Raw genomic sequence first — 27,707 nt, 5'->3', positions numbered from 1 at the left:
CGCGTTCCTTCCTGCTTTCTTCCACCAACAGAATTCAAGCGTAGAAAGCATAAGATTTTATGTCAGCCTTTGGTAATTTGATATTTAAAGGCACGAGCATTCTAAATAGAATTCCTGGGGGTTTTTTTGTTTTTTTTGTTTTTTCAGATTGTTGATTTCTTTTTTCTTTGGGTTACTAAGTATTTTCTGATGTTTAGCTTGTACATGTTATGATATGAATTTAAAAAAATTATTTGGGAATAGGGAGAATTGTAAATCTTTTAGTATGTGTTATATTCCTCTTGTAGTGTTTCATTATTTTTTGTCTTTTTTCTTTGTTTTCGTTTATGTTTTAGAAGTAATATAAAAGGGGGGGAAGTAAAACTGCTTGGTAAAAGAGTATTCTCTTAACTTTTGTTAAAGCTAGTTTTCTCAAATACCATATTTTATTTTGTTTTATAGGGATTTGTTTTGGCTGTTACTATCATGAGGGAAGCAATTGGTGAATTCCGGCGTTTTCAGCGAGACAAGGAAGTGAATTCACAGCTATACAGCAAGCTTACAGTAAGAGGTTAGCAAGACCCTTTTGATCTAGCTTATCATTTGCTAACTGTAATCATCATTTTGGAGTTAACATAAGTGAAAGAAAACATGTCTTAATTCTGTTAGAAAATAGTATTTTTCGATTACATATGGTATCTAATTAATTTTTTTTAGTAATCTCATGACTACAATTTCAAGAGAACACATGTGAAACCCAACTGGTGTATGCACATTTTCTGTGAATATCACCTTACCTAAAATCTCTGTTTGTGTTCTATTTAAACACAGTCGTAAGGGTCGGACAGACATCTGGTACCATGGCCTTAAGTGAAGGGACTCGGAGCCCCTACAATAAATGTCATGATCCAAAATGATAACTGCTTTATGCCCATTTCTCCTTCACTTCATTCAGGGCTTTAACCCTTCCCTAATTGTATGTTTTTAAGGAGCTTGTTTATTTGGTCTCTCAGTCCCAGTGGAGAAGAAGCGATGTGTAGAGGAGTGTGGGAGAAGCCATTATAGGCGGGCATTATGCCTGTCGGAAAGTGACACCATGACAGTCATTACCTCAGCGAGGGACAGTGAAGGAGGGCACTGAAGAGCTAGACAAGTATGCATAAGAACTTGGAAGCCTGTTTATAAAATGAGGTTTAAAATGGAGTTTGTATCTTCTGTTTACATGTGGACATTTGTACACTGAATTTATTTATTTGAAATAATTCTCCAAAAAATATTTCTGTAGCTTATTGGGATATATTTCATATAACATAAAGTTTATCCATTTAAAGTATACAGTTCAGTGGTTTTTGGTATGTTCACAGAGTTATGAAACTATTAGCACCATCTAATTTTGGAACCTTTTTTTTTTTTTTTTAAAGATTTTATTTATTCGACAGAGAGCACAAGTAGGCAGAGTGGCAGGCAGAGGGAGAGGGAGAAGCAGGCTGTCTGCTGAGCAGGGAGCTGGACGTGGGGCTTGATCCCAGGACCCCAGGATCATGACCTGAGCTGAAGGCAGCCGCCCAACCAACTGAGCCACCCAGGCGCCCCTAATTTTGGAACATTTTTAACATCCTAGAAAGAAACTGAATATATTAGCCATCATCCCATTCTTGCCCCTTCGGACCCTCTTCCAGGCCCAGGCAGCCCCCAGTCTGCTTTCTGTCTCCGTGGATTTGCCTCTTAGGACAGGTCACAGAAGTGGAATCGTGCAGTACGTGGGCTTTTGTCACAGGCTTCTTTCACTTGGCATTCTGTGTTCAAGGTTCATCGGTGTTGTGGCACCTGTCAGGCTTTATTTCTGTTTGTTGCCAAATAATATTCCACTCTGTGGTATTCCGCGTTGTGTTCACCGATTCATCTGTAGACGGACGTTTGGTTTGTTTCCACTCTAGGCTGTTGTAAATAATGCTGCTGCGAATGTCCGTATGTGAGTGTTTTTGTGTGAACATTGTTTTATTTCTTTTGTAAATATACCTAGAAGTGAAATTGCTGGATTATATGGTAACTATGTTTTTGATAAACTGCCAAGCTGTTTTCCTAATTGGCTGCCCCATTTTGCATTCTCACCGGCAGTGTGTGAAGGTTCCAGTTTCTCCACATCCTCACGGGCACTGTTACTGTCTGTCTTCTTTATTGTGGCCGTCCTGTCGGGTGTGAAGTGGTATCTCACCGTGGCTTGATTTGTCTTTCCCCGACGACTAGTGCTATTGAGCATCTTTCCATCTGCTTATTAGGTGATTGTATGTCTTTGGAGAGATGTTTATTCAGATTTTTTGCTTAGTGTTTTTTTTTTTCTCATTGTGTGTACCTCTTTTAAGATACCACCTTTTTTTTTTTAAATTTTATTTTACTGTGTTATGTTAGTCACCATCCATTACATCATTGGTTTTTGATGTAGGTTCCACGATTCACTGTTTGCGTACAACACCCAGTGCTCCATGCAGAATGTGCCTTCGTTAATACCCATCCCCAGGCTCACCCGTCCCCGGGCTTACTGTTTTAACTGGATTAAGTGTTTTTTAATTATTGACTTGTAAGCATTCTTTATACAATCTGGATTTAAGTCTCTTGTCAATATATGGTTTGGAAATATTTTGTCTCGTTCTGTGGCGTGTGTTTTCTTCTTCTCGGTATCCTCTGACGCACAGAGTTTTCATGTTATGATGTCCAACTCCTCTGTGTTTTCTTCTGTTGCTTTTGCCTTTGGCATTGGAGCTAAGAAACAGTTTACCAACCCGAGGTCACAAGGATTTACTTCTATATTTTCTTCCAGGGATTTTATAGTTTGACAGAGAGAGACACAGCGAGAGAGGGCACATAAGCAGGGGGAGGGTCAAAGGGAGAGGGAGCAGCAGGCTTCCTGCTGAGCAGGGAGCCCGAGGTGTGGGGTTCGATCCCAGGACCCCTGGGATCATGACCTGAAATGAAGGCAGACACACTTAACGACTGAGCCACCCAGGCACCCCGAACAATGATGTATTAACATACAGAATACCAATAAAGGTATAGAAATTATAAAAGAAGCAAAAAGCAAAAGTTCTGGTGCTGAAAAGTACAATAAATTAAAGGAAAAACTCACTGGAGAGTTTCAGTAGCAGAGTTGAGCTGGCAGAAGAAGGAATCAGTGACCTTGAACCTAGGTAATTTCAATAACTAGATAATTTCAAGTGGAATTACCCATTCTCAGAAGCAGAAGGAAGAGTGAAGGAAAATAAGCATGTCCTAAGGGACTTGTGGGTAGTGCCAAGTGTACTACATGTGCACACACTGGGCATCTTGGAAGGGAGAAAGGGTGGAGAGAATGTTGTAGGGAATAGTAGCCATTAACTTCCCAAATTTGATGAAAGACATGACTCTCCATACTCGGGAAAATCAGTGAATCCCTGGAAAGATAAATGCAAGGAAATCCGCACTGAGACACATGACAATCAAACTATTGAAACCCGAGGACCAAGAGAATATTCTGAAAGCAGCAAGAGAGAAACACACAAGGAAGGGCTCTTGAGTCAGAAACGCTGGAGGTCAGAAGGACGTGGGGTGACATTATTAAGATGGGAAAAGAAAAAAATGGTCCACCAAGCATCGGATGTCCGTAAACCTCTCATTCACAAATGAAAGCGGATTGAGACATTTCCAGATGCCTTTAGAATCGAAAACAGGGACTCAGGCAGATAGGCATCCACCCATGTTCATGCAGCACTATTTATAATTGCCCACATGTCCACCGGTGGGTGAATGGACAAATTATGGTGTTTTTTCACATTGGAATATTATCCAACCATAAAAATTAATGAATACTGATAAACCCGGATGCCCCTTGGAAACATTACACTCTGTGAGAGAAATCAGACACAAAGGGTCACGGACTCTATGTCATTTACACGAAGTATCAGAACAGGTAGATGAATGGAGCTAGAAAGCAGGTTGTGGTCGCCACGGCCCTGGGAAGTGGCGGCAGCGGCGGGCGGGGGGCAGCTGCTTAGTGGGCATGACACGTCCTCTGTGGTGAGGAAAATGTTTTTGAGCTTGATAGAGTGGGTTGCACAACATCGTGAATGGACTCAGTGCCGTATTCACTTGAAAATGGCTGATTTTATTATGTCATTGTCACCTAAAAATTGTAAAAAATGTTGAAGAAGGCATACTAATCATATCTTTTACACTTCTGTGACACTCCAACTCAGAATATTTTAAAAATAATTGTCAGTGGGTTTATTTCAAAGACAAATGCAAATTTACCTTTTTAAACAAGATAGATCATCATTGGTGATCTTTGGAAGGACATTTTTACGTGTAGATGATGATGATACTGCTTTTTTTTTGACTTCCTCGTGAGTGTCAGTTACTTGCTCATTTGCATAACTGCCATTCAAGGTAGGTTGGCTTATCTCCATGTTACAGGTGAGGGACCTGAAGCTCAGGCCATGTGATTTCCCCTGAACCACTGCAGTTTTGGTAGAGTTCATATTTGAACCCAGACCATTCTGATGTCAAACCCAGTGTTCTTTCAACTGTAGTGCTTTGCTCTGTGGCTGGTTATTCTGATGCAAATGACTGATAGGTAAAATCTGGGATGTAAAAAAAAATGCATGTATATGCTCATTGACTTTAGTTTGAAATTTGTTTTCTTGTCAAGAATACGTTCATCTCCTTAATTTCTAGTATTTTGTAGTGATCTGTTCTTTGAATGGCATTGATGGCTACTTCCTTATGTGACTTAACTGTGGTTTGTTATATTTACACTATTTGATCTTTTTGTATTTGGAGTTCTTCAGCACATTCTTGTAGAAATACTCTGGGAAAAGTGTTCTCTGCTATATGTTTTCTGTGGAAAAGGAAAGCCATGTCCACTTTTAAGTATGCTCCTATCTTTGGGGTGCTTTGTTAGAAGCAGAGAGTATTTTAACTGGTATGCAATGTCAGTCAACACTGAGATTCTTTATTTTTTTCAGTTTATTGATTTATTGTTTTAGTTATCTTTGCACCCAGTGTGGGGCTCAGACTCACGACTGTGAGATCAGGGGTGTCATATGCTTCCTGTGGAGCCAGCCGGGTGCCCTGACACGGACGCTGTTTAGTTAGCTGCATGTGTCGTTAACTTGAGAAGCTGCTTCTCTTGCCATGTGGGAATTCTCTGTGTCTGCTGCTGCCCCTGTCACTGCTTTCTCCCTGTTTGTGACTACTTTATTCTTCATGTTTAGCCCAATGGACAGCATCTGAGTCAGAGCCTAGCAGGAGAATGTGAAATTGTTGGCAGCTCTTACAAAAATCCCTGACGAGGACTTTGAATTGTGGGGCCGTTCGGTACTTGGATTCTTTTTACCTCTTGCTCAGGAGAGGTGTCTGAACTGCACACTTGGCTGCAGTCATTCCACTGGCTGGCTCTCAGTTCGGTTCCCGATAGTCCCTAAGGACCCAGTGTGTGTGAGACACTGCGATGACCTGACGGGATCCAAACATGAGTAAGTCCTGGACGACGCTTTTTAAAGAGTTCATGCACTATTCTAGCAGGGACGATAAATTCAGAGTTTTGTTTTTGTCTTCATCAGCCACCAGATCTCAGCAGGACAACGTCGTGTCACCCACTGTTTGTGGAAATTCCAATTTTACACCTAAAGCTAATGTGGGACTTTAGATTCAGAAATGGATCTGGAATTCTGTGATTGCAGAATGATGCAGGTGACTGCAGGTGATGACTGCAGTCAGTCTTAGCTGTTTCTTGTCATGGTTACGGCATTTTGTTATTTAACGTGCTTTCTAACATTCAGACATAGGAGAGAGAGGGAAGTCTGTTGTCTTTGAACATTGTGTGCATTGTGCGTGTGTGCACGTGTGTGTATGCGAGGAAGAACATTTACATATTTACATGCTTCTGGTGTTCCAGTTTCCTTGCCAAAAAGGAACTTTATCCACAGAAAGTGGCCATGTCCTTTATTCCTCTCTGTTTTAGCATCTTTGATCCTTACTGTCAACGCTGTTGCTACATACTTGTTAAAATTCTTAGTAGCTTTTTTTTTTACATAAAATATCATGAATTATCTTAATGGAATTCATCTTTTAATGAAATTGTGTGTCATAGTTATTCTTGAAAAATCAAGGGATCTTAAAATCCCTCTTTACTGCCTTTTACACATTGTGGGTGATGTGCACTTTCACAGGGAAATCCTAAGATGTAACTGGTTTCATGAGTTACTGCATGTTCCACTTGGTAAGAAGGATTTCCTTTGGTGACAGTCATGTCTTCAGATAGTTGGGTTTTTTAAAAAATAGTATTGTCAAATGTTAGCAGAAGTTTCCCATCAGAAATTGCTTGAGAGCTCCTGAACTCAGAAGTAATCAGAATGGATTGTCGCCATGCAGTCCGCAGAGAGGCGCCAGTGACTTTCCTTCTCTTATTCGAGTGGTTTCATCTCTCAGTGGTCCACTTTTGTGACAGTGCAGATGAAGAACAGTGGGTACTTGGAAGTCCTTTCTGTGTGTTTTCTGTATGTAGTCAGAGCAGTCCTTTGATAAATGTGCTCACCTTCTCACGTGTTTACATCATGCGGTCTTCTTTCCTGTCTGTGGTCTGAGCAGCGTTTGGAAAGCATCCATAGAAGAATGTACAGTATACATTACTACATTTGTACCATAGAATAGTAGTTTTTTTTTAAGATTTATTTATTTATTTATTTGAGAGAGAGAATGAGATAGAGAGAACATGAGAGGGGGGAGGGTCAGAGGGAGAAGCAGACTCCCTGCTGAGCAGGGAGCCCGATGCGGGACTCGATCCCGGGACTCCAGGATCATGACCTGAGCCGAAGGCAGTCGCTTAACCAACTGAGCCACTCAGGCGCCCAGTAGTTCTTGATCCTAGTATGTGTCAGGCACACATACACAGTTGAGATTTGTTATCTCATCGGTTCAGTTCTCTGTGGCTGTACCAAGGTGGACATAGATACCCGGAACTAGATATGTACTCATTACCCTCACCAGTCTTTCTTCCTCACGTCACCCTAAGAGGATCTGTATGAGCTTAACTTCATGATATTCATACACCATGTTTTGTTTTGTTTTGTTTTGTTTTTTAAGATTTCTTATTTATTTGACAGAGAGAGCACAAGCAGAGGGAGAGAGAGGGAGAAGCAGGCTCCCTGCTGAGCAAGGAGCCCGATGTGGGACTCGATCCCAGAACCCTGGGATCATGACCCGGGCCGAAGGCAGCCGCTTAACCGACTGAGCCACCCAGGCATCCCCCTTTACACCGTGTTTTTTATTGCATCGTTTGGAGATTAGGGGCCACGAGAAAGTAATGGAAAAAACTGGCTAACACAAAGTACCTTCTCACAGGTGAGAAGTAATTGTTGTTTTGTGTGTAGGTACCTATATGTGCTAGCATCTGGGACCTCTCTCTGCTACCTGGTGGCACTCTGGTGGTCACCGTTAATTATCGGCTTCTCAGCTGTGTTCATACCGCTATTTTCTCCCGAGTTACGTAGGGCGGCTGGCATATGTAGGGACTCGGGAAATGGGATGACACACGAGGAATTTCCAGATCAAATAGGAAAAGTGTGAGGCCTGATCTTGTCAGCCAGCCGCCCAGTGAGGGTTCCCTTTTCCTGACGTCCTTGCCCGCTTTACTTTCTTTAACTTGCCAACTTCCGTGGTGAAAAATGCTCTCCTTGTGTTTTGCTTGCTGCTTACCTTTTAACATTTCATTGTTCATTTTGATCTTTGATAAAAGTTTATTCATCTTTTTTCATACATCTTTACCTTTTCATAATTTCTCTAAGAAATTTATCTGGTGACAAATATTTTTGTCTTGTTTGACTCATTTTTGTATCTTTTTCTTTAAATGTAGATAAATTTGTACTTTTTATGTATGTAGATCTGATCTTTTCCTCTGTGGTTTTTACTTCAATCTTAGAAGGTCCATTCAACCCCGATGTAAATGAGTGTTTTAATCTCCCTACAGTGTTTCTGTGTGTTCATTTTCCGTAGCCGCTTGTAATTTTACGTATCAGGTGTGCGTTGTATGGAGAAAGGGATGTGTCTTCTTTTTTCTCCCCAAATGGTTAGTTAGTTCCTTTAAAACCAGTTATTAACGTGACTAAAGCTCTTTTCTTAGACCTTGGAGAAATGGATCAGATTTGTTTGGGCCCTTTTCTTCGCTTTCTTGTCTGCTGCACGGACTCATCCAGATTTCCGTGCCAGTTCCATTCCAGTTTTAAATAATGTTCCTTTTTAGCATGTTCTAGTGTCTTGGAAAATCTTTCCCTCGCTCCCTCCTCCCCTCCCTTCCTCCATCAGTTATTTTTCTTTTTCATTTTTTTCTTGTTTTCCCTGAGAAACACGAAACACTCTAAATATAAGATGATTGGGAGTTTTTCCTTCTGCTTGTGAGTTAGACCAGTGGCGTCGAAACCTCATAAATAAGCTCATGGTGGCTTGCCGTCTTCATCCGTGATTTCTTCATTCTTCTACCAAGGATCAATGTCAGCCTCCACACTTGGGAGTCTTTGAGCAGTAAGAAACTGCCGTGGGATTATTGAAAATCTAAGGAAATGGGAGACTAGGGACAATTTTGAACCATCTTTAGTTCATATACCTCTCAGTAGTAATGTCACCATGCTGATTCATGTAGGGCCTTGGAGTTTTTGTACCTTTGTAGGCCCAGGAGAGAGGAAGGCTTTTTCCTAAAGCTTCTGGTTTTCGTGTTTGAGAGCCTTAGAACTTGTTAATTATGGACTGTTCATATTAACAATATTTTGTATTTTAACATTTGGTAGATGTATAACAATTCTTTCTAAGCACAGAAAACAAAGATTAGACATTTCTCTTATGCAAACACCGGCAGGCTTCACCAAGACTTTGAAATGTCCTGTCAGTAGTAAGACCCTAAAAATTTTCATTTGTACCTGTTAGTTGAGAAAATATTTAGTATTGAGATACTAATTTTTCAAACCCTTGTACTTTTCCACAAAATCTTCAGTTAACGCAGTGAATTGCAATTGATACTTAATTTCATTATTTAGTTCTGCATATTGCTTCAGGCAAAAGATGTGTGCCGTGGTGGGCTATAAAGTATTCTGTATGGATACGCTCTTCTGGCAGCTTCTGAACTCTGTTGGTAATTACATGGATGGTATAGACTGTTTTAGCTAGGGACATCATTTTAGAGGGGAAGTGGTTGCCTAATATAATTGATCCAGTAAAGAACATTATGTGCTTTAAATGTTTCTTACCACCATAGAATATTTTATTATTTCCATATTCTTTCTAAAGCTATCTCATTTTTTTTTACTGATGGAACAAGAAAAAGATTTGATTGTGTTTAACTTGAGCATCTTAATGTTTTTGTTATTGCTAAAGAATGCTTTTTAAAACTACTCTAATTATTGCTAGTGAATGTTTAAGAGTAAAAGTTGGTTACTTCCAGCAAGATGCTTTATAACCCTCACCCCAAAACAGCAGTATTTCCTTTTTTTTTTTTTTTTAATGTCCTAGGCTGTAATTACTACCATTCAGACATCACTGTATTTGATCTCGCTCTGCTTTCTGTCAGCTCTCTGGAGTGTAGGTTTCCTGTGGGCAGGGCCTTGCCCATTTTGTTCCCACTTTTGCCCCCAGCCTGTGTTGGGGGAGGGATACCACATGCCTCCCTGCCGCTGCCCGCCTTCAGCTGAAGGCAGAATGGGCCACCCAGCCGGAGCAGAGTCCTGGCCTGTGGGCTCCCAGACGGGTTTCACGGGGCCCGTCTTTGTTTCCATCGCTTACCGGGGCCAGCCTCAGACTGTAAAGCGCCCTTCATTGTCACGAGACTTTGTCCATCTCTATTCGTACCCTTGCCTTTTCCGCTGTGTTTCTAGCCCTCAGGTTCCTTCCCTGCCTCTGGCTCCCACTGCAGACCTCTCCGATGTACCTGGTGTACCTTCTGGACTTCATTGAGTGCGCTCTTCCTCTGCAGCCCTGTCACGTGCTGGTGGTTTTTCAAGCAGGGCCTAGGGCTGCTTCACGTGGCGCAAGGCACTCCTGTCTCTCCCTCTTCCTCCCTCCTACACCCGATCCAGTGGCTTTCAGCTGCCGATTCCTTGGTCTTAATGCCTTCACGCTGCTTCCAGCCCCTGTCATGTTCTAGCTGAAGAAGTCTGATTTGGCAGTTTTTTCCTTTAGGATTGTGCTTTTGCTTGGCCTAACTAAAGTTCAGAAAGATTTTCTGCTATATTTCTCCTATGTTTCTTCTTCTAGAAGTTCTTTGGTTTTAGGGTTTGCCTTAGGTATATCCATTTTGAGTAAAGTTTTGTACCAGTACCTGGTGTTTGTGTAAGTACTTTTTTCGCATGTGGATATCCAAATGCTTCTAGCACCATGTTTTGGAAGAGTGATGTTTTTCACATGGCATTGCCTTACACTTTTGTCAAAAATCAGTTGTGTTTTGGGGCGCCTGGGTGGCTCAGTTGGTTAAGCGTGGCTCAGTCGGTTAAGCGCCTGCTTTCGGCTCAGGTCATGATCCCAGAGCCCTGGGATCGAGTCCCGCATCTGGCTCCCTGCTCAGCCTGCTTCTGCCTCTCCCTCTGCTGCTTCCCCTGCTTGTGCTCTCTCTCTTTCTCTCTCAAATAAATACATAAAATCTTTAAAAAAAAATCACTTGTCTTTTATCTGTGGGTTTATTTCTGGACTCTCTTCTCCATTTATCTGTTTGTCTCTCTTTATGCTAATACCATTCTTTTTTGATTACCATTGCTGTATAATAATTCTTGAAATCATGTACTGTTTTCCCTTCAACTTTGTTTCTCATTTTCAGAGTGTCGTCTAGGTCCTGTGTATTTCAATATGACTTTTAGAATCAGCTTGTCGATTTCTGTAGAAAATGCCTGCTACGATTTGGACTGGGATTGCATTGAATCTATAGATAAATTTGAGGGAGAATCAACATCTTATTCATACTACGTCTTCTGACCCATGAATGAGATAGATCTTTCCCTTTATTTAAGTTTTAAAATTTCTCTCAGCAATATTTCTTTTCAGAGTCTAGGTCTCTTTTAAAATATAGTTTACTTCTATATGTAAATAAACGTATTAATTACATTTCCCAGCTACCCACTTTGCTTCATAATCCATGTTAAATTCGGCTTCTACCTCCTCAGCCACTTAAAGTGTTGAGAGAGTTGGTGGGGGGTGCCGGTCCCACCCAAACAACAAAGACAAGCCACACGACCTGCTAATGTAGTGTGCAGTTGTCTGCCTGGGAACTACATGTGTCATCCCCTGGTGACCTTCTAGAGTGCCATTTATATGTCATCAGTTCCTTTTTTAAAAAGTTGCTTAATTATCTTCCACTCTTATTGCCTGTGTGTGTTTTGTTGGGAAAGAAGTAATGATATAATTTCATCCTTATTTGGTAATCTGTGTCTGGTTCAGTGTGGCTTATAGAGCTACTTTGCCATTGGTCCATTACGACATTTGGCTCATTTAACTGATTAAGAATAGATTGGTCATAAACTTGTCTTGTTTTGAAGTGGGGTAAGTTTGATGCATTTGCAAAAAACAAACTAAATGTCATAAAAGTATATTTCAGTTATGCTTTGAACCTGTCACAGGATCTGGGTTTAGTAGACACTGTGATGTTAGTCTGTTCATAGCAGGTAAGCACATTGTCAGAGGTGTGCGTGCATACTGGGCGCTCATGTGGGTCCCTGAAGGCTTTGGGAGGCTCTGTTTGCTGTGGAATTAAGGAGGGCTGTGAAGGGAGGGCTTCCAGTCAAAAGAAACAGCAAGTATAGAGAACTCGGGCCCCAGAGAGTTGTAGCATACAGTGCTAAAAGCAAATGTAGACCCTTTTAAAGCCAGAAAATTAATTTGAGATTGGTTGTGAAGAATATGTGTATAATGATGTAAGTCTGAATTATCTTCTAAGTAATTGTCAAAAATGGAGATTTTTTTTTGGTGGAGATAAACATAATCCTTAGTTTTGCCACCCACTTCATCTGGAATTCATATTGAATTAGGGAGTTGATAGTAATGGAGACCATTTAGGGGAATATTCTCTTTATTCAGGTAAAAAATGAATAGCACTGAGATTGGTGGGCAGGGTCTATGTTTAAGAAGCTTTGGAGTAAGGAGAAGTAGTCCTTTGAGTTACTTCTTGATCTTTCAAAGAAGCCTGTGAAACTTGGTTCATGCAACAAGCCAGTCGAATGCTTTTCTTCTGTGAGAAACATGTAAGCTGCTGCACTTTGGAAGCATGGTGGCTGGGAACATTTTTTGCTAGGAGGAGAGCTTAATGGAAGGATTTCATTGCAGTAGTTTAGAGAGGGGGAAGGATGGCTGTTAACCTTATTTGGTAACATTCACTGTTAACCATTTCACCAGAAAAGGCCCCAGCTTGTACTCCAGGTAAATTGAAAACAGTATTTTTAAAAACAACTGTCCTTAGGTATAAGTGCTGGCCTATACATCATTACTGTATTTAGAACTTGCTTCTCTCAAGTGTAACTCTGAAATTCTTAAATTTTATTTTATTTCATTAAGATTTTATTTATTTGTTTGACAGGGAGAGACACAGTGAGAGAGGGAACACAAGCAGGGGGAGTGGTAGAGGGAGAAGCAGGCTTCCCGCTGAGCAGGGAGCCCAATGCGGGGCTCGATCCCGGGACCCCGGGACCATGACCTGAGCCGAAGGCAGATGCTTAACAACTGGGCCACCCAGGCACCCCTGAAATTATTAAATATTAAATGCCCATTTCAAAAACACTTTGCGTTGTTGATGGCTCTATTGGGTTGTGAGAGCAGGTGGCAGTTCTGTCTTTTCTTTGTGCTATGACATGTAAAATTTAGGGATTTTCTTTTTTTTCTTCTGTTATCAGTCCCCCAACTCTGATAATAGTATGTCACTATGGTCAGCTGTCACCTCAGTTCACAAAGGGTGGCCGGAAATCAAACCGTTCTTGTGGGCATGAGCTGTTCCCATTGGGCAGCGAGGGTCATGGTGCTGGGCTGTCACTGCAGGGGGTCAGGTGCCTGGGGAGCAAGTAATATTCCTCCATCTTTTCTGTCTAATGTCCTAACTGCTCTTGAAGAAAGAGAAGAGAAGTCAGTGAGTTCATGGGACCAAGGCTGTAAAGGAAGTACAAGGAGTCCCCTGCACAGAGATTAATTAAAATTGTTAGAGAGCCAAGAGCCATTAAGCAATTTGACCAATTCTTCAAAATTCAGAAGTGTGTACTTTGAGGAGGTATGTGAGGCAGATTGCCATACTGGTTTGACATGATAGCCTTCTGTTTTGTTCATATTGTCATATTTGTAACGTGAGAACTTTCTCCAGTGTATTTTACTTTCACTTGTCTTCCTGAAACATATAATTGTAAGTAAGTTCCATAGAAACGAATAAAAATCACTATATAATGCCCCCAAACTAAAGGCTATTAAATATAAATTGTGTTTGTTATGTGACCGAGTGAGTAATATCTCTCTTTCTCAGAAATATGAGATCTTGATTAAGGAGTCAGAAAAGGATATATTTTTCTGTTTCAAAATATGTATCAATTATTTATACATTTATTTTATCTTATGATTACAGCTCTTTCTCTACCTCTCCTTTTTGAATGGGTCCATTGTAAAGAATATAGAAAAGCAGAAGGGAAGGAAAAGTGGATTGGATAGTAGGAGAGAAAATAAAATTAAGTGATAAGACAGGCATTCTGTTGAGTAATACTCAGCATGAGATCAGTGAGTAACTTTGCTGCCTGGTGCTTAGCTATAGAAAACATAATCGTGGGAGCACAGACAATGAAGCTTGAAGGGACCAAATGAAAAAATAATTAAAATAGACATTCTTTTGTAAGTATACTTTCTGGCTATGAATAGACGTATACTTACCACTTATGAAGATATCTTAAGATTTGTTTCACATGTAATTTTAAAGAACATTGCTATTTTATAATATGAATAAAAAAATAGCTCCCCCCCACTAGTTCTAGTCCTTATGTGTTTATTGTATATTTGAGGAACATGAAAAAATATAATAGTTACAGAACTTTTTTTTGATGTCCTCAAAACATCTTTAGGAACAGGTGTGACACTGATGAAACTCAGCTGCTTCAAGAAGTATTTAGGAAATAAGTTTGTAATAAGTTGAACGTGGTCTAAAAGTGGTATGGCTGGTAATGTTAGTTTTTGATAATGTGATAGGAACTTACCTCTTGTTCTGTGAGCTTTCAGAATAAATTGAATGTAAAGACATAGGTCTTTTCCCATGTTAAAAGAGCCACTAAAAGGTAAAAACAGATCCACAAGGCTGTTGCCAGTTCTAAAAGGGAGATTGACGGAGGGAGGGAGGGTCCAGAGTCCCAGGGAGAGAGAGAACTTGAGTAAGTTTTGTTACTCATGTAGGATGGCATCTCGAGTTATGTATATAACATTTCATCTACTCTGTATGATCTTCACATTATATAGTGCTGTCTGTTAAATTTTATAGATGATTATGATACTAGATATTATATAGATAATCTAAGAATTTACACACTGTATCATGTAGAAGAATCACTTCTCGATAAGGCTTTCAGCCTTATCGGTATCAGTTACCAGTACGGAACCATCTGTAAAGCTACCAGTGCACGGTGATTTTATGTATCGTTTTCTTTACTTTTGTCTGTCAGTTCCGTGTCCATCAAGGCATTCACAATATTAATATGAGGATCTTATATCTTCATTTTATTCACTCATTAAATCATCTTTAGTGCTGCTTCTCGTCGTCATTGCTGGACCCAGACCTGAAATAATGGCAGATTTGGGAAGAACCTTCCGGCTGGAGCCATGTCCCACACCCCGCATCTTTGATTGGGGGGCAGTTAACTGTTTGCACTTTGGAGCTGACTGAGAGAAGTTAATTTTTAGTGACTGTGTCTGTGTGAAATAAATTTATTTTGAAAGTATAAGTACAGATAAATTCCTAGTGTTTCCCCCCCTCCCCAAAAGTTATTTCTAAAGTATTATTTTTCAATTGAAACTTTAACTCTGGTGTGCTGTTGTTTCCTTGAGTTGATTATACTTCTTTTTTTTTTTAAGGTAAAGTGCACGTTAAGAGTTCAGACATACAAGTTGGAGACCTCATCATAGTGGAAAAGGTTGATGCATTTTTTATATATTTTAGACCTGTCTATGCCAGTGATTAACGTTTAGCCTGATTGCAGTAACTTTGAATCTGAAGAGAAATGGTCTGAGACACTGATTCTAACTCGTGACTCCTTGTGTAAGATACGATGGACATAAAGGAAACCCAGACTCTCCGGAGCCGGCTTCAGTGCACTCAGTGTGTGCGGGTGAAAGTGTATTTTGTCTAAAAGAAGACATGTGTGAACTGCTTAATATTGCATTGTTAGGATTATTTCATTGGACCAAAGAATTACATTAGTTAGAACCTATTTAGAATATGTTTCATTTTCTAAAACCTCCTTTTATAGACAGATATATTACACATGGGAATTGGATATTATTCTTGGGATTGAGAAACTTGAAGAAGGAAAGGTCAGTGGAAGTAAGAGAATCTTAGAAAGAAAAGGCTTATTAGGCCATTGTAGGAAAAGGCCATTAAGAAACCCCTCAGTGTCAGACTGGGAAGTTTTCAGGTGCCCTGCTGGGTGACTGGGTGGGCCACCTGCTGTGGATGCAGTACTTCTGCATGTCCTGACTTCTCTGAGGAACGGTGCATGAATGCACAGCCTCTGGTTTTTCTTTTTCTTTCTTTCTTTTTTTTTCTCTCTGTTTTTAAGGCTCTAGAACAGCTTTGAAAAAACATTCTTGTTTGAGAAGTTCTATTAGGGCCTCTTCCAAGAATAGTTGGAGCCCATGCTGCCATCTGGTGCCATGTACCCAGCCTGAGCCACATCGTGGAGATGTTTGGTACAAGAAGGTCTTTTTCCTCAAGACTAAAGTGGGCTTTATCTTGCTACAGTAATCTGTATACAGAGAATGTTTTTGGGTATGTTTGATTTTACAAAATGGGACTAAATTGAACAAACTGATTTTGGAGCTCATTTCTATAGCATTCAGTTGTCTGGACACTGTAAGTTACTAGCTTTTGATCCATGCTTAGATTTTCAGGTGGTGTCTGTGTTCTGCTGTTATTATAAAGTGCTGTGTGAGCACCCTTCTACATCCATCTCTGCCTGTTTCTGTAGGATAAATGCTGACATGAGAGATGATTGAGCCATATGTGAGTCAAACACCAGTGTTGATTACCTCACAGTTTCTGTGGTCAGGAATTGGGGTATAGATTGGTGTGGGTCCTTCTCGGGGCTGTAGTCAGCCAAGTGGCCGTCACCTCCAGCTCACTCGAGGCTTGTTGGCAGGTTCAGCGCCTCAGTTCCATGAGATTTTGGCTGGAGGCCTCCCTCATTCCTGTCCACAGTGGGGAGGGTGGGGGGGGCCCTCCACAGGGCAGCTCACAGTGGCCTGCCTGGAGAAGGTGGGAGTGCCAGCAGTGTGGACTCGGGGCTGGGACCTGCTGTCAGCAGTGACTTCCATCACCTCTTGTTTCCCTTGTAAGAGACGGTATAGTGTTGATGGTGGGGTTTGAAGAGCAGATAGTCTCTCGTTGTGATTCAGGGAATGCTGTTTGGCCTTCTCATTTCCTTTGCTCTCCTGTTTATGCGCATTCTCCTTCCCTTTGCAGCCTAGGTTGGTGGAGTGGTGCACCCTTTGGTGCTCCCATTTTTACTGAGTCACACGTGAGCCCATCTTGGCCACGTTGTAAGAGCTCATCTCTTCAGTTCTATAGATGGATGTGAAAGACAGACATCTAGATCTGTGTCTGGGCCTTCCCCTTGAGCTTCTCTCTGGCCCCCAGGTTGCTCTCCACCTGTGAGAGATGGATGAGTGACGTGGGCCTTTGTAGACGTCCAGGGAAACGTTTTACTTGAATGCGGTGGTAGCTGTACGTCTTTCTTTCTGTTTGTCACTTCAGTGCTCCCTGGGCAGCACGGTGTGGGTAGTCCTCCCGCACTAGATCCATATTGTATACGAGCATGTGTACGGTCCCTACCTGACCCTGATGTTTACAGATTTGGTAGCAGCAGGACTTCTAAAATATTTTCATTAGCCTTTAGGAAATGTTGTTGTACGCTAAAAAATAGGGGTGGCCTCTGTACCTGACTTAGTTTTTTTATATTTCCAGTTTTACACTCATATTGAAAAATTTGAGATATAATTTCTAGTAATTACTATGAAATGATAAATTTTTAGTGGATTTATATTTGTTAAACCAATTTTGTGATTTTTGTAGTGATAAAAGTTACTGGTTGACTTAACCATCATTAAGAAATAGTAACAATATGGTTGCAAATTGCTTTGTCCTTTTATTTTTTATTTAAGGATCCTAGCAGTACTTATCACTAACCAGAAAAGTAATTTCTCTGTTATTTGACCATACTGCTACTCAGGAATTAATGCTTGGATATTTCCATGGTGGATTTTACATTTGAGGGTAGCCCTTTTAATTCTGTATCTGAATGTGAAATTAAACTTAGTGTATTGATAGTCATTGTGTGGGTGTTTGAAGTGTGTTCACCAAACCTGGACCAGGTTTGCGGGTATAGGGAGTGTTGTACAGCTCACAGGAGAGCAGCAGCCTGGACAATGGGAGAGAGTAGAATGTGGGCTTTCATGTTAGATGAGTCCGGGTATAAACTCCTCGTTTTCCAGCCTCAAACTCTCCGTAGGAGAAGCAGCTCATTGACATGCACTTAGAAAGTGGTAGGCTAGAACTCTGCAGAGTCAAGGTTAGATCATGCTTGCAGGGCGAAGAAGGAAAACCCGAAGAAGATTGTTTCCTGGCTTAAGAAGGCACCCTCCTAAGAAGTACCTAAAATTGTAGACGAATCTGTCGACTTAAATATTACTACTTGAGGAATGTGTCAAGGAGGGTAACTGTTTGGAACAGGAGACTTAGAAGTTGAAGGTTGTCCAGGTCCTAACATCGGCTCTGAAGTCCAGGTGTTTGAGAAGGATCCAGAGGGACACAAGCAGAGCAGGACTGAAGGTGACACTTGAGGGGTCCTCCTTCGTTACTCAGCCTAAACATCTTTTTTAACAGGTAAATTTGAAAGACAGTTTCTTTATCCTGTTTTTTTGAGGGAATGCAATTTAATAAATATTTTAAACAATTTAATAAGTATTAGCATGTATATTTTAGTACCCAGAACAAACACTACAAAAAATATGCATAGAGATACAGTCTGAGATCCTAAGATGGACTCCCGAAAAGGGTTCAGGTAACACACAAGAAAGCAGGAAATTTGAAACCGAAGAATGAATACCAGAGGAAACCAATAGAAAACAAATAATAAAATGCAGACTTATACTCTAATGTGTCAGTAATTACTTTTATTATGAGCCGTCTGAATATACCAATCCTGAGATAGAGTGGATAAAGAAGTGAGACCCAGCTGTGTGCCATTCACGAGGAATTTAAATCCAATGACACAGGTAGGATGAAAGAAAGTAACAGGATGGGAAAGATAAACCACAAAAAATTGATCAGAAGTAGGAGGGCCTATATTAATATCCAGTGAAATAGAGCTCAGAGTAAAGAAAATGACTGGAGATAAAGAAGGACATCACATAATGATATCAGGGTTACCCATCAGGAAGAAGAAAATAATCCTCAATTTGCACTCACCAGATAACAGAATCAGAAAAGTCATGAATCAAAAACTGTTGGAGCTGAACAAAAGAAATAGACAAATCCACAGTTATGAGTGAGAAGTTCAGCGCCACTCTCTGAGCCTTGGATAGAAGTGCTGGGCAGGAAATCAGCAGTGACAGAAGATCCTCACTGAATCCGCCAGTCAGATCTAACTGACGTATACAGATCACTCTACCAAACAGGAGGAGAGCACATATTTATTTCAGGTGTCCATAGAACATGTACCAAGATAAAGCATTTCCATAAAACCTCAAAAAATTGGAAAAGAATTTGAAATCATACAGCGGTTGTTTCATCACAGTAGAATCAAAGTAGAAACTAGAAACAGCGCAACAGGAGAACTCTAAAATATGTGAAAAGTAAACAGTGTGCTCTAGTTATGAGATAAGTATCTCAGAAACAAAATATATATAACTGCATGAAAATGAAAAGACAACAAAGTACACGGAATGCATGTACAGCAGTGCTGAGAGGGAATTTCATAGCAGTCAGTGCCGACTTAAGATCTCAAATTAATAATCCAAGTTCCTCGCTTGGGAAACTAGAAGATGAAGAGCAGAATTAAACCAATGCATGCAGAAGAAAGGAAATAAATATCAGAGCAGATCAGTGAAACAGAGAATAGGAAGACAAGATAGTAAATCAGTGAAAGCAAAAGTATTCACCAATCTTAGGGATGACAGAGGGGACATTACCGCTGGTCCCGAGCCATTGAAAGGGTCATTGCGGAATACGCCACCGACAGCTGTACCCCAGCTTAGATGAGATGGACCGATTCTTCCCAAACCACAGACTATCCGAACTCGGTCAGAATTAAACAGATCGTATGAATGGTTCTACAAACAGTAAGGAAATGGAGTTAGCAATTTAAAATCTCCAGGAAGGAAATATCTAGGGCCAGATGTTTTCAATGAAGAATTCCTTGAGACTCTTAAGACTAGTGTCATTTTTACCCAGTAGTTTCCAGAATATAGTTGAGGATGGAACACTGCCCAGGCTCGTGTTAGGAGTCCAGTTACTATCCTCCTGTCAGCACAAGAGAAAGAGAGCACAAAAAGAGAAAACAAATATTCCCTGTGAATAGAGACACAAAAAAAATTCTTTAAGAAAATAATTGCGTGTTGATATCCGCAATATATATAGAAAATTCGACATCATGATGATGTGGAGGTTATTCCGGGTACTTAAGGCCCATTGTGACATTCTAAAATCACCCAGTGAAATCCACTCTATGAACAGGTTAAAAAAAAATTATATGATCATATCAACATGTGACTACATCCAACACCCATTCATGATAAAAACTATCCACAGTTTGGATTAGATGGTGATTACCTTAATTATATTTAAAGGGCATCTGTAAAAACATAGAGCCAACATCATACTTAACAGTGAAATTCTGAATGCCTCTCCTTTCAGACTGGGAGTAAGTCAGGGATGTTTGTTCTTAACCACTGTTATTTAACTGACATTTCTAGCTACATAGAATAAGGCAAGTAAAGGAAATTAAAGGAATTCAGATTGGAAAGGAAGAAATAAAAATGTCCCCATTTGCAGACGACATGATTGTGTATATAGACAATCCCAAGGAACTGATGAAAAACCTGGAACTAATGATAATGAATAGGTTCAGCGAAGTGGCCAATTATAAGATCACCACTCAAATACCAATCCCATTTCCAACATGTGGAAACTGAAATTAAAAATGAAGTACTCTTATAGGCAGTACTAATGAAAACAAAATCTTAGGTATGCTGAAAATAACTGTGTTCATGAAAGTAATCAAAGACACTATAAAATTCCAGTTTTCCTAAAATTGAATATAGGTTTAATACAGTTCCCATTAAAATCTCAGCGAGGTTTTTTTTTTTAAGAGATTTTATTTATTTATTTGACAGAGAGAGACAGCGAGAGAGGGAACACAAGCAGGGGGAGTGGGAGAGGGAGAAGCAGGCTCCCCATGGAGCAGGGAGCCTGAGGCTGGGCTCGATCCCAGGACCCTGAGAGCATGACCTGAGCGGAAGGCAGATGCTTAACCACTGAGCCACCCAGGTGCCCCGAAGTTTTGTTTTTTGTTTTTACTTTTTTAGACACAATAAGCTTATTCTAAAACTAATTTGTCAAGGCTAAAATGGCAAAAACGGCCTTCATAAGGAGAATAGAGTGAGAAGGGTCACTTCCTGATGTGAAGGCATACTACCTAGCTTTATTTACCAACACAGTGTGTAAGAAGAAATAAAGATCAGTGGAATGGTGTGGAGAACCCAGAAATAGACACACCCAAAGGCTCAAGTGATTTTTTTAAGAAAAAAATTCCATTATGATAACATTAAAAAGAATAAAATACTTATAAATGAAATAATTGTTAAGAATAAGCAACAAAAGTGCAACACTTGTACTTTGAAAAGTACAAAGCAGTGTCAAAATATACTAAAGGAGACCTACGTAAATGGAAAGACATCCTAGATATCATGGATTAGAAGTATTAATATTGTTAAAATGGCAGTACTCCCCAAATTGATCTACATATTCTGTGCTATCCCTCTCAACATCCCAGCTGACTTTTTTGCAGAAATTGACAAGCTGATTTTAAAATTATATGGAAACAGAAGGGACCCAGAATAGTGAAAACCAGTTTTGAAAAAGATGAATAAAATTTTAGTATTCACACTTTTCCATTCCAAAACTTTATTCAACGTTAGAATAATGTAGACAGCATAGAACTCGCAAAAATTCAGAATTGAAAGTTCAGAAACAAAGCCTTAAATTTGTGGTTAATTGCTTTTCAACATGGGTGCCTAGAAAACTCCATGGGGTAGAGGGGTATATTTAGGTGAGTGCTCTTTTTTTTTTTTTTGGACCCGGTACTGTTGGTGAGATTCTCCCATTTTGTTGTGGGTAGCCGTAATTCATTCATTTTGTTGTTACGTAGTGTGTCTTTTATCCATTCTACTGTTGCTGGATATTTGGGTAGCTTATTAGTCTTGCCTATTAGAAATGATAATTCCATGTCATACTTGACTCAGTTGGTGGGGAAACTTGGAGTTGGGGTTACTTGGAGTTAGAAGTGGGAAACGGAAGGAAAGAAGAAGATAGGTGTGTCTCTGTATTGACTCCCCAAGGCTTAACAGAGCCTGGGATTACAAGCTTTTCTGAAAGGCAGGGGCTCCCTCGTGGGAATATCCTGCAAGTATTTCCTGCTGGTTTTTATAGTCACATAAATAAAATGCACCCATTTTAAATATATGGTTTGATTTGTTTACATAAGTGTAATCATCACCACAGTCAAGATACAGGATATTTTCATCATCCCCCGAAATTTCCTCAAGGCTTTTATTGTCTCACCCCAAGTCCCGGGGGCGACCACTGATCTCCTCTCAGTCGATGTGGATTATTGTCTGTTCTTGTATTTCATATAAGTGGAATCCCACATTAAACACTGTCTTTTCATCTCACTTCTTTTGCTAAACAATGTTTTGTTTATTAAACAAATATTTTTCATATTTATTCCTGCTTGTTTGTAGCAGAAGTTCATTCCTCTCTACTGCTGAGTAGAGTTTCACTGTACGAATACACCACAGTTTGTTTATCCATTCACCTGTTGATGGATATTTGGATTGTTTTCAGGTTTTGGATGTTATGAATAAAGCTGCTATGGACATGTGTGTACAAGTCTTTGTGTGGACATATGCTTTCATTTCTCTTGGGTAAATATTTAGGGGGGGATTTCTGAATCTTACAGTAAAGTGAAAATATAAGAAATTGCCAAACTATTTTCCAAAGTGGCTGTACCATTATGCAGCCCCATCAGCACTGTATGTGAGTTCCAGTTACTTCACATCCTTACCAGCACTCAATATTGTCTGTCTTTAATGTTAGCCATTCTAGTGTGTGTATAGTGACGTATCACTGTGATTTTAATTTGCATTTTCCTGACTAATGTTCATTCATCTATTTATGTGCTTAATGACCATTCATATATGTTCTTTTACGAAACGTCATTCAAATCCTTTGCTCATTTTTAAATTGGGTTGATTCCTATGTTGACTTCAACTCTCAACTAAGGGTGACAGCACTTCTGACCAATTTGATTTAGAGCTGGTAATTTGAGGCTTTCTAATGGCACTGCCAGACTCAAAATTACTAGCCAGGGTTCAAGTGAAAAGGTCAAAAATATATGGAATGCATAAATCAGATCGCCATCACTCTCCTGCTTAAAACCTGCCAATGGCTTCCCTCGATTATTAGAATAAAATCCAAACTCTTTACCTTGGCCTCCAAAGTCCATGTGATATGACCTCTGCCTCCCTCTCCAATCTCATCTCTTGCCATTTTCCCCTCGCCCACCATGCTCCTGATACTTTGATCTTTTCATCCCTCAAACACACCACATTCTTGACTCTGTCCCCTCTGTCCAGGATCATATTCCCATAGAGTTCTGTATGTTGCCTCCTTCCATTCAGGTTTCAACCTCAATGTGAGGACTTCACTGCCTAATCCTGATAAACAGCACCTCTCAGTCTCTCTCTATCTAGCTCTTGCCACTGTCTGTTGTTATCTGTATTTTATATGTGTTTCTCCCCTACTAGAACTCATGCTTCACGAGTACAGGTACTTTGTCTTGGTCATTGATGCATCTCTGGCACATATAAACAGTGTCAGGAACATAGTACCAGCTAATTAACTGTTTTTTGGAAGGAAGGGAAGGAAGACAGAGAGGGATAGAGGGAATGAGAAGAGAGGAAAAGAAAGCTGGTTTTCACAAAAATACAAGATAAGACCACTCCCATTCAGACTCTCTATATGGAAAGTGCTTCATTCAGGGCTTCGCACAAAGCCTGCTTCTCTTTTCCCTCAGCCGTTTGTCCCTACAAAAGTCCCAGCCTCTAGGATCTGAACGGCCTTTGTCAGAGCCAGAGAGGGCCCTCCTTGAAGAATGCACCGAACGCATTCAATTCGAAAGCATCATCATCTCCCCAGGCGCCCCAGTCATAAGCAGGATTCATAAGATGAGGTAGGCAAGAGAAAAGGGGTAGCTTTGGGGCACAGTGTTTGGCCAGGAGTGGGGAAAAAGGACATTTCAGGGCGCCTGGGTGGCTCAGTTGGTTGAGCGACTGCCTTCGGCTCAGGTCATGATCCTGGAGTCCCTGGATCAAGTCCCGCATCGGGCTCCCTGCTCAGCAGGGAGTCTGCTTCTCCCTCTGACCCTCCCCCCATCTCATGTGCTTTCTCTCTCATTCTCTCTGTCTCTGAAATAAATAAATAAAATCTTAAAAAAAAAAAAAAAGAAGAAAAAGGACATTTCAGAGATTCTTTCATTCTTTCACCTGAGCCGAATGCAGATGCTTAACCTTAACGACTGAGCCACCCAGGCGCCCCTCTGTGTATTTTAAAGATGAGATTAACATTTAAAATCAGCCTGGGGCGCCTGGGTGGCTCAGTGGTTAAGCGTCTGCCTTCAGCTCAGGTCATGATCCCAGGGCTCAGGTCATGATCCCAGGGTCCTAGGATCGAGCCCCCCATCCTGCTCCCTACCGGGCGGGAAGCCTGCTTCTCCCTCTCCCACTCCCCCTGCTTGTTTCTCTCTCATGCTGTGTCTCTCTCTGTCAAATAAATAAATAAAATCTTTTAAAAAAATTTAAAAAAATTAAAAAAAAATTAAATATCTTCACAGAAACGTCTAGAATAATGTTTGACCAAATATCTGGGTACTGTGGCCTAGCCAAATATGATAAACCGAAGGGTCAATTCATGAGTGATAAGAAAGGGTGCTAACATTTCCCGAGCACTGACTATTATGTGCCAAATCGTTTGCAGACATTAGTTCACATATTAAACCATTGGTAGATTATATATATTATCTGCTTTTACAGATCAAGAAGATAGAGCCTAGAGAAGTTGAATAACTTGTCTGAGATCATGCAATAAGATTCTAACCCATGTCAGTGTGGCAGTAAAGCCCTTGGCAACTTGGGCAAGAGAGTATTCCAGGTGTGCAAGAAAGGTAGCGGGTGGAGGGGAAGATTGGCTGGGTGACTTAAAAGTTCTTCCTCTGAAGTCAGGGAACTTGTTTTTTTTTTTCTAACTCATGATGTCATAATCTATCATTTTTCACTGAGAGATTTTTTTCTGTGTGAATATCTTTCTTAAGAATGGAAGTCTAGAGTCTAGATGTTCATGATTAAGCATGTAAACCTACATGCATGATAAATAAAAATAATATTTAAATGCTCTTCCAAAATGTTTATCCCTGTGTTCTTTCTAGTTTAGTATTTATGTCTGAAGTTATTGTTTTCTTTTAGTTTCTAGTTCTTTCTCTCTTTTAAAAACCACTTTATTGAGGTATGATTGACATAGAAAAATTTGTATATATTTAATTGACACAACTTGAATATGGAGGTAAATATACATTTGTGAAACCATTGCCACAATCTATGCCTTAAATATATCCACTGCCTCCCAAAGTTTCCTCCTGCCCTATTTATTTACTTATTTTTTTTATTTTTACTGCTTTGTGATAAGAACGCTTAACATCAGATCTCTTAACAAATTTTTAAGTATAAAATACAGTATTATTATGTATAGACAGTCTGTTTTACAGTAAATCTCTCTGACTTATTCATCTTGAAAAAATGAAACTTCATAGCTTTTGACTAATACCTCCCTGTTTCTCCCCGCCCCCAGCTGTGGCAACCACCATTTTACTCTCTAAACTAAACCATTTTACTCTCTAAACCATTTTACTCTCTAAACTCCTATGAGTTTAACTATTTTAGATTCCTCATTTCAGTGGTACCATGTAGCAATTTTCCTTCCATGTCTGGCTTATTTCACTTACCTTATATCCTCCAGGTTCATTCATGTTGTCACCAATGGCAGGATTTCCTTCTTTTTTAAGGCTGAAGAATATTCCATTGCATTTATATATTACATCTTCTTTATTCATTCATCTTGTGATGAACAGTTAGGTTGCTTCCATGTCCTGGCTATTGTAAATAATGCTGCAATAAATTTGAGAGTGAAGATAGCAATTCAAGACCCTGATTTCAATTCCTTTGGATAGATAAAGCAGGATTGCTGGGTCATATGGTATTTCTTCTTCTAATTCTTTCTGAGTCCTATCACTTCATTTCTCTGTTTTTCTAATTCTGATTTTTTTCGGGGGGGAGTGGGTCATGTCTTGTATTTTCTTCATGTCTTCTAGCTCACATTAAAATAGGAGTTTACAGTTTTCATCTGTCCTATTGGCTTGTCTTTCTGGAATGGTATAATTATCTGTAACAGTGATTTTTTTTCTTACGGTTTTATGTAGGATTTTACCTCAATAATTTCTGTGGCTTATTTATCACATGAAATTTGTTTTCCTAAACTTTTATATGGAGGGGCGCCTTGGTGGCTCAGTCGGTTAGGTGTCTGGCTTCAGCTCAGGTCATGATCCCTGAATCGGGGTCCTGGAATCGAGCCCCGCATCATGCTCCCTGCCCAGCAGGGAGCCTGCTTCTCCCTCTCTCTCTGCCTCTTGCCCCCTGAGCATGCTCTGTCTCTCTCTCTCTCAAATAAGTAAATAAAATCTTTTTTTTTTTTTCAAAGATTCTATCTATTTGAGAGAGAGAGACACAGCGAGAGAGGCAACACAAGCAGGGGGAGTGGGAGAGGGAGAAGCAGGCCCCCTGCTGAACAGGGAGCCCGATGCGGGGCTCGATCCCAGGACACCGGGACCATGACCCGAGCCGAAGGGAGACGCACAATGACTAAGCCACCCAGGCGCCCTAAATAAATAAAATCTTAAAAAAAAAAAAAAAAACAAAACTTTTATATGGAGGCCTAATTCGGGGCAGCTTTCTTTATAGAGCTCCCTCTTCTGTTGCTTTCTTGGTGTTCAAAAATATAGCAGCTTAACTTCTTATATTCCCCAGGTCTGTCCCCATCTCCCACCTTTACCTACACCTGCTCTTCCCCTCACCTGTTATCCCTGTCATACTCATCTGGGACACTAAGAAGGGAATCCTGGATGGTCAGTTTTGAAAATTCACAAGGGCTAGATTTCTTCATCTTCTTCAGGCCTTACCACTGTCCCCTTGCACTAACCCATTATCAGACTTGGCAAAACCTCTCCCAGAGGGGATATATCATTTTCAGGGATTGCAACCTAGCCCATCAGGCTTTTTAGGAAATACTTAGAGGCGACTTTAGAGATCTGCTCTTCTCAGGTCAAACATTGCATTGTTTCCCTCTGCTTTCCCCCAGTGAAGATGCAGGTCCCATGCAGGTATCATGATAGTTACTGGTTTTTCCTGCTTGCTAGTATTTTACAGTTCACAGGAATGCCTTATGTCTCAGGTTGGGGATTGCCAGAAGCATCCATTATGATGGAGTTTAGAGGGCAGAGTGCTTCTTAGGAAACAACACAGATGAAAGGAATGATGGGGCAGAAGGACTTGCAGAACTTCAGTGCATGCTGGCAATGCCTCCAGCAACCCAGCAGAGGTCTGGAGAAAGTATTGCCTGTCACAACTGTCCCATCGTGGATGCAAACGGCGCCAAGTGTATACTTCCTCTTGTTCAGCTCTTGGAAGTGGCCTGCCCCGGGAAAGGTATGATTGCAGGCAAGGTGGCTCTCTGCAGCTGAGGCAGATCCTGAAATCGCTGAGAGCTCCTCGGAGCTGGGCAGCCAGTCTTTCCTTCAGGGGCACATGTCCTTGTCTCCCACCCATGGTCACCTCGTTTTGTTGTAAATATTGTCGGCTGCAATTTTACTTGGGATTGCATTGAATCTATAGATGAATTTAGGAGGACTATGTCTTTACAATATTGAGCTTTACAGTCCATGAGAATGATACATCTCTCGTTTAGTTATATAGTTTTGTGGTTTTTATAAAGTTTTATAGTTTCCTGTATAAAAGTCTTGCATATCTTTTATTAGATCTTCCTCCTAGTTATTTAATGTTTTCAGTGATATTGTAATATTATTTTTAAAATTTTATTTTCTAATTGTTTGTTG

General features: G+C 40.3%; 1 protein-coding gene across 4 annotated transcripts in view; it reads left to right on the top strand.

Annotated features, from left to right (window-relative positions):
* The window catches only part of LOC148161803 (putative phospholipid-transporting ATPase IIB), a 425,152-nt gene that overhangs the window by 29,902 nt on the left and 367,543 nt on the right, over window positions 1-27,707 (top strand). The window contains exons 1-3 of one of the 4 annotated variants that reach the window (XR_015767350.1): window positions 483-550; window positions 7,116-7,353; window positions 15,070-15,128. The exons of 1 other annotated variant lie outside the window; for it this stretch is intronic. Coding sequence is in view for 1 of the 3 variants with exons in the window: in XM_088020545.1 (XP_087876671.1) it covers window positions 442-550; window positions 15,070-15,128 (168 nt within the window). In the remaining 2 variants the exon portion in view is untranslated. Of the gene's footprint in view, window positions 1-441; window positions 551-7,115; window positions 7,354-15,069; window positions 15,129-27,229; window positions 27,301-27,707 lie in introns of those variants that run through there. 2 more of the 4 variants (XM_088020545.1, XR_015767349.1) reach the window with 2 other exon arrangements.

The sequence above is a fragment of the Eumetopias jubatus genome, unplaced genomic scaffold (assembly GCF_037043125.1).
Source record: "Eumetopias jubatus isolate StellerSeaLion01/CBP00866 unplaced genomic scaffold, mEumJub1_p1.0 scaffold_55, whole genome shotgun sequence".
NCBI lineage: Eukaryota > Metazoa > Chordata > Mammalia > Carnivora > Otariidae > Eumetopias > Eumetopias jubatus.
The sequence above is the reverse complement of the archived record's forward strand: the minus strand, read 5'-3'. Positions and strand labels throughout refer to the sequence as shown.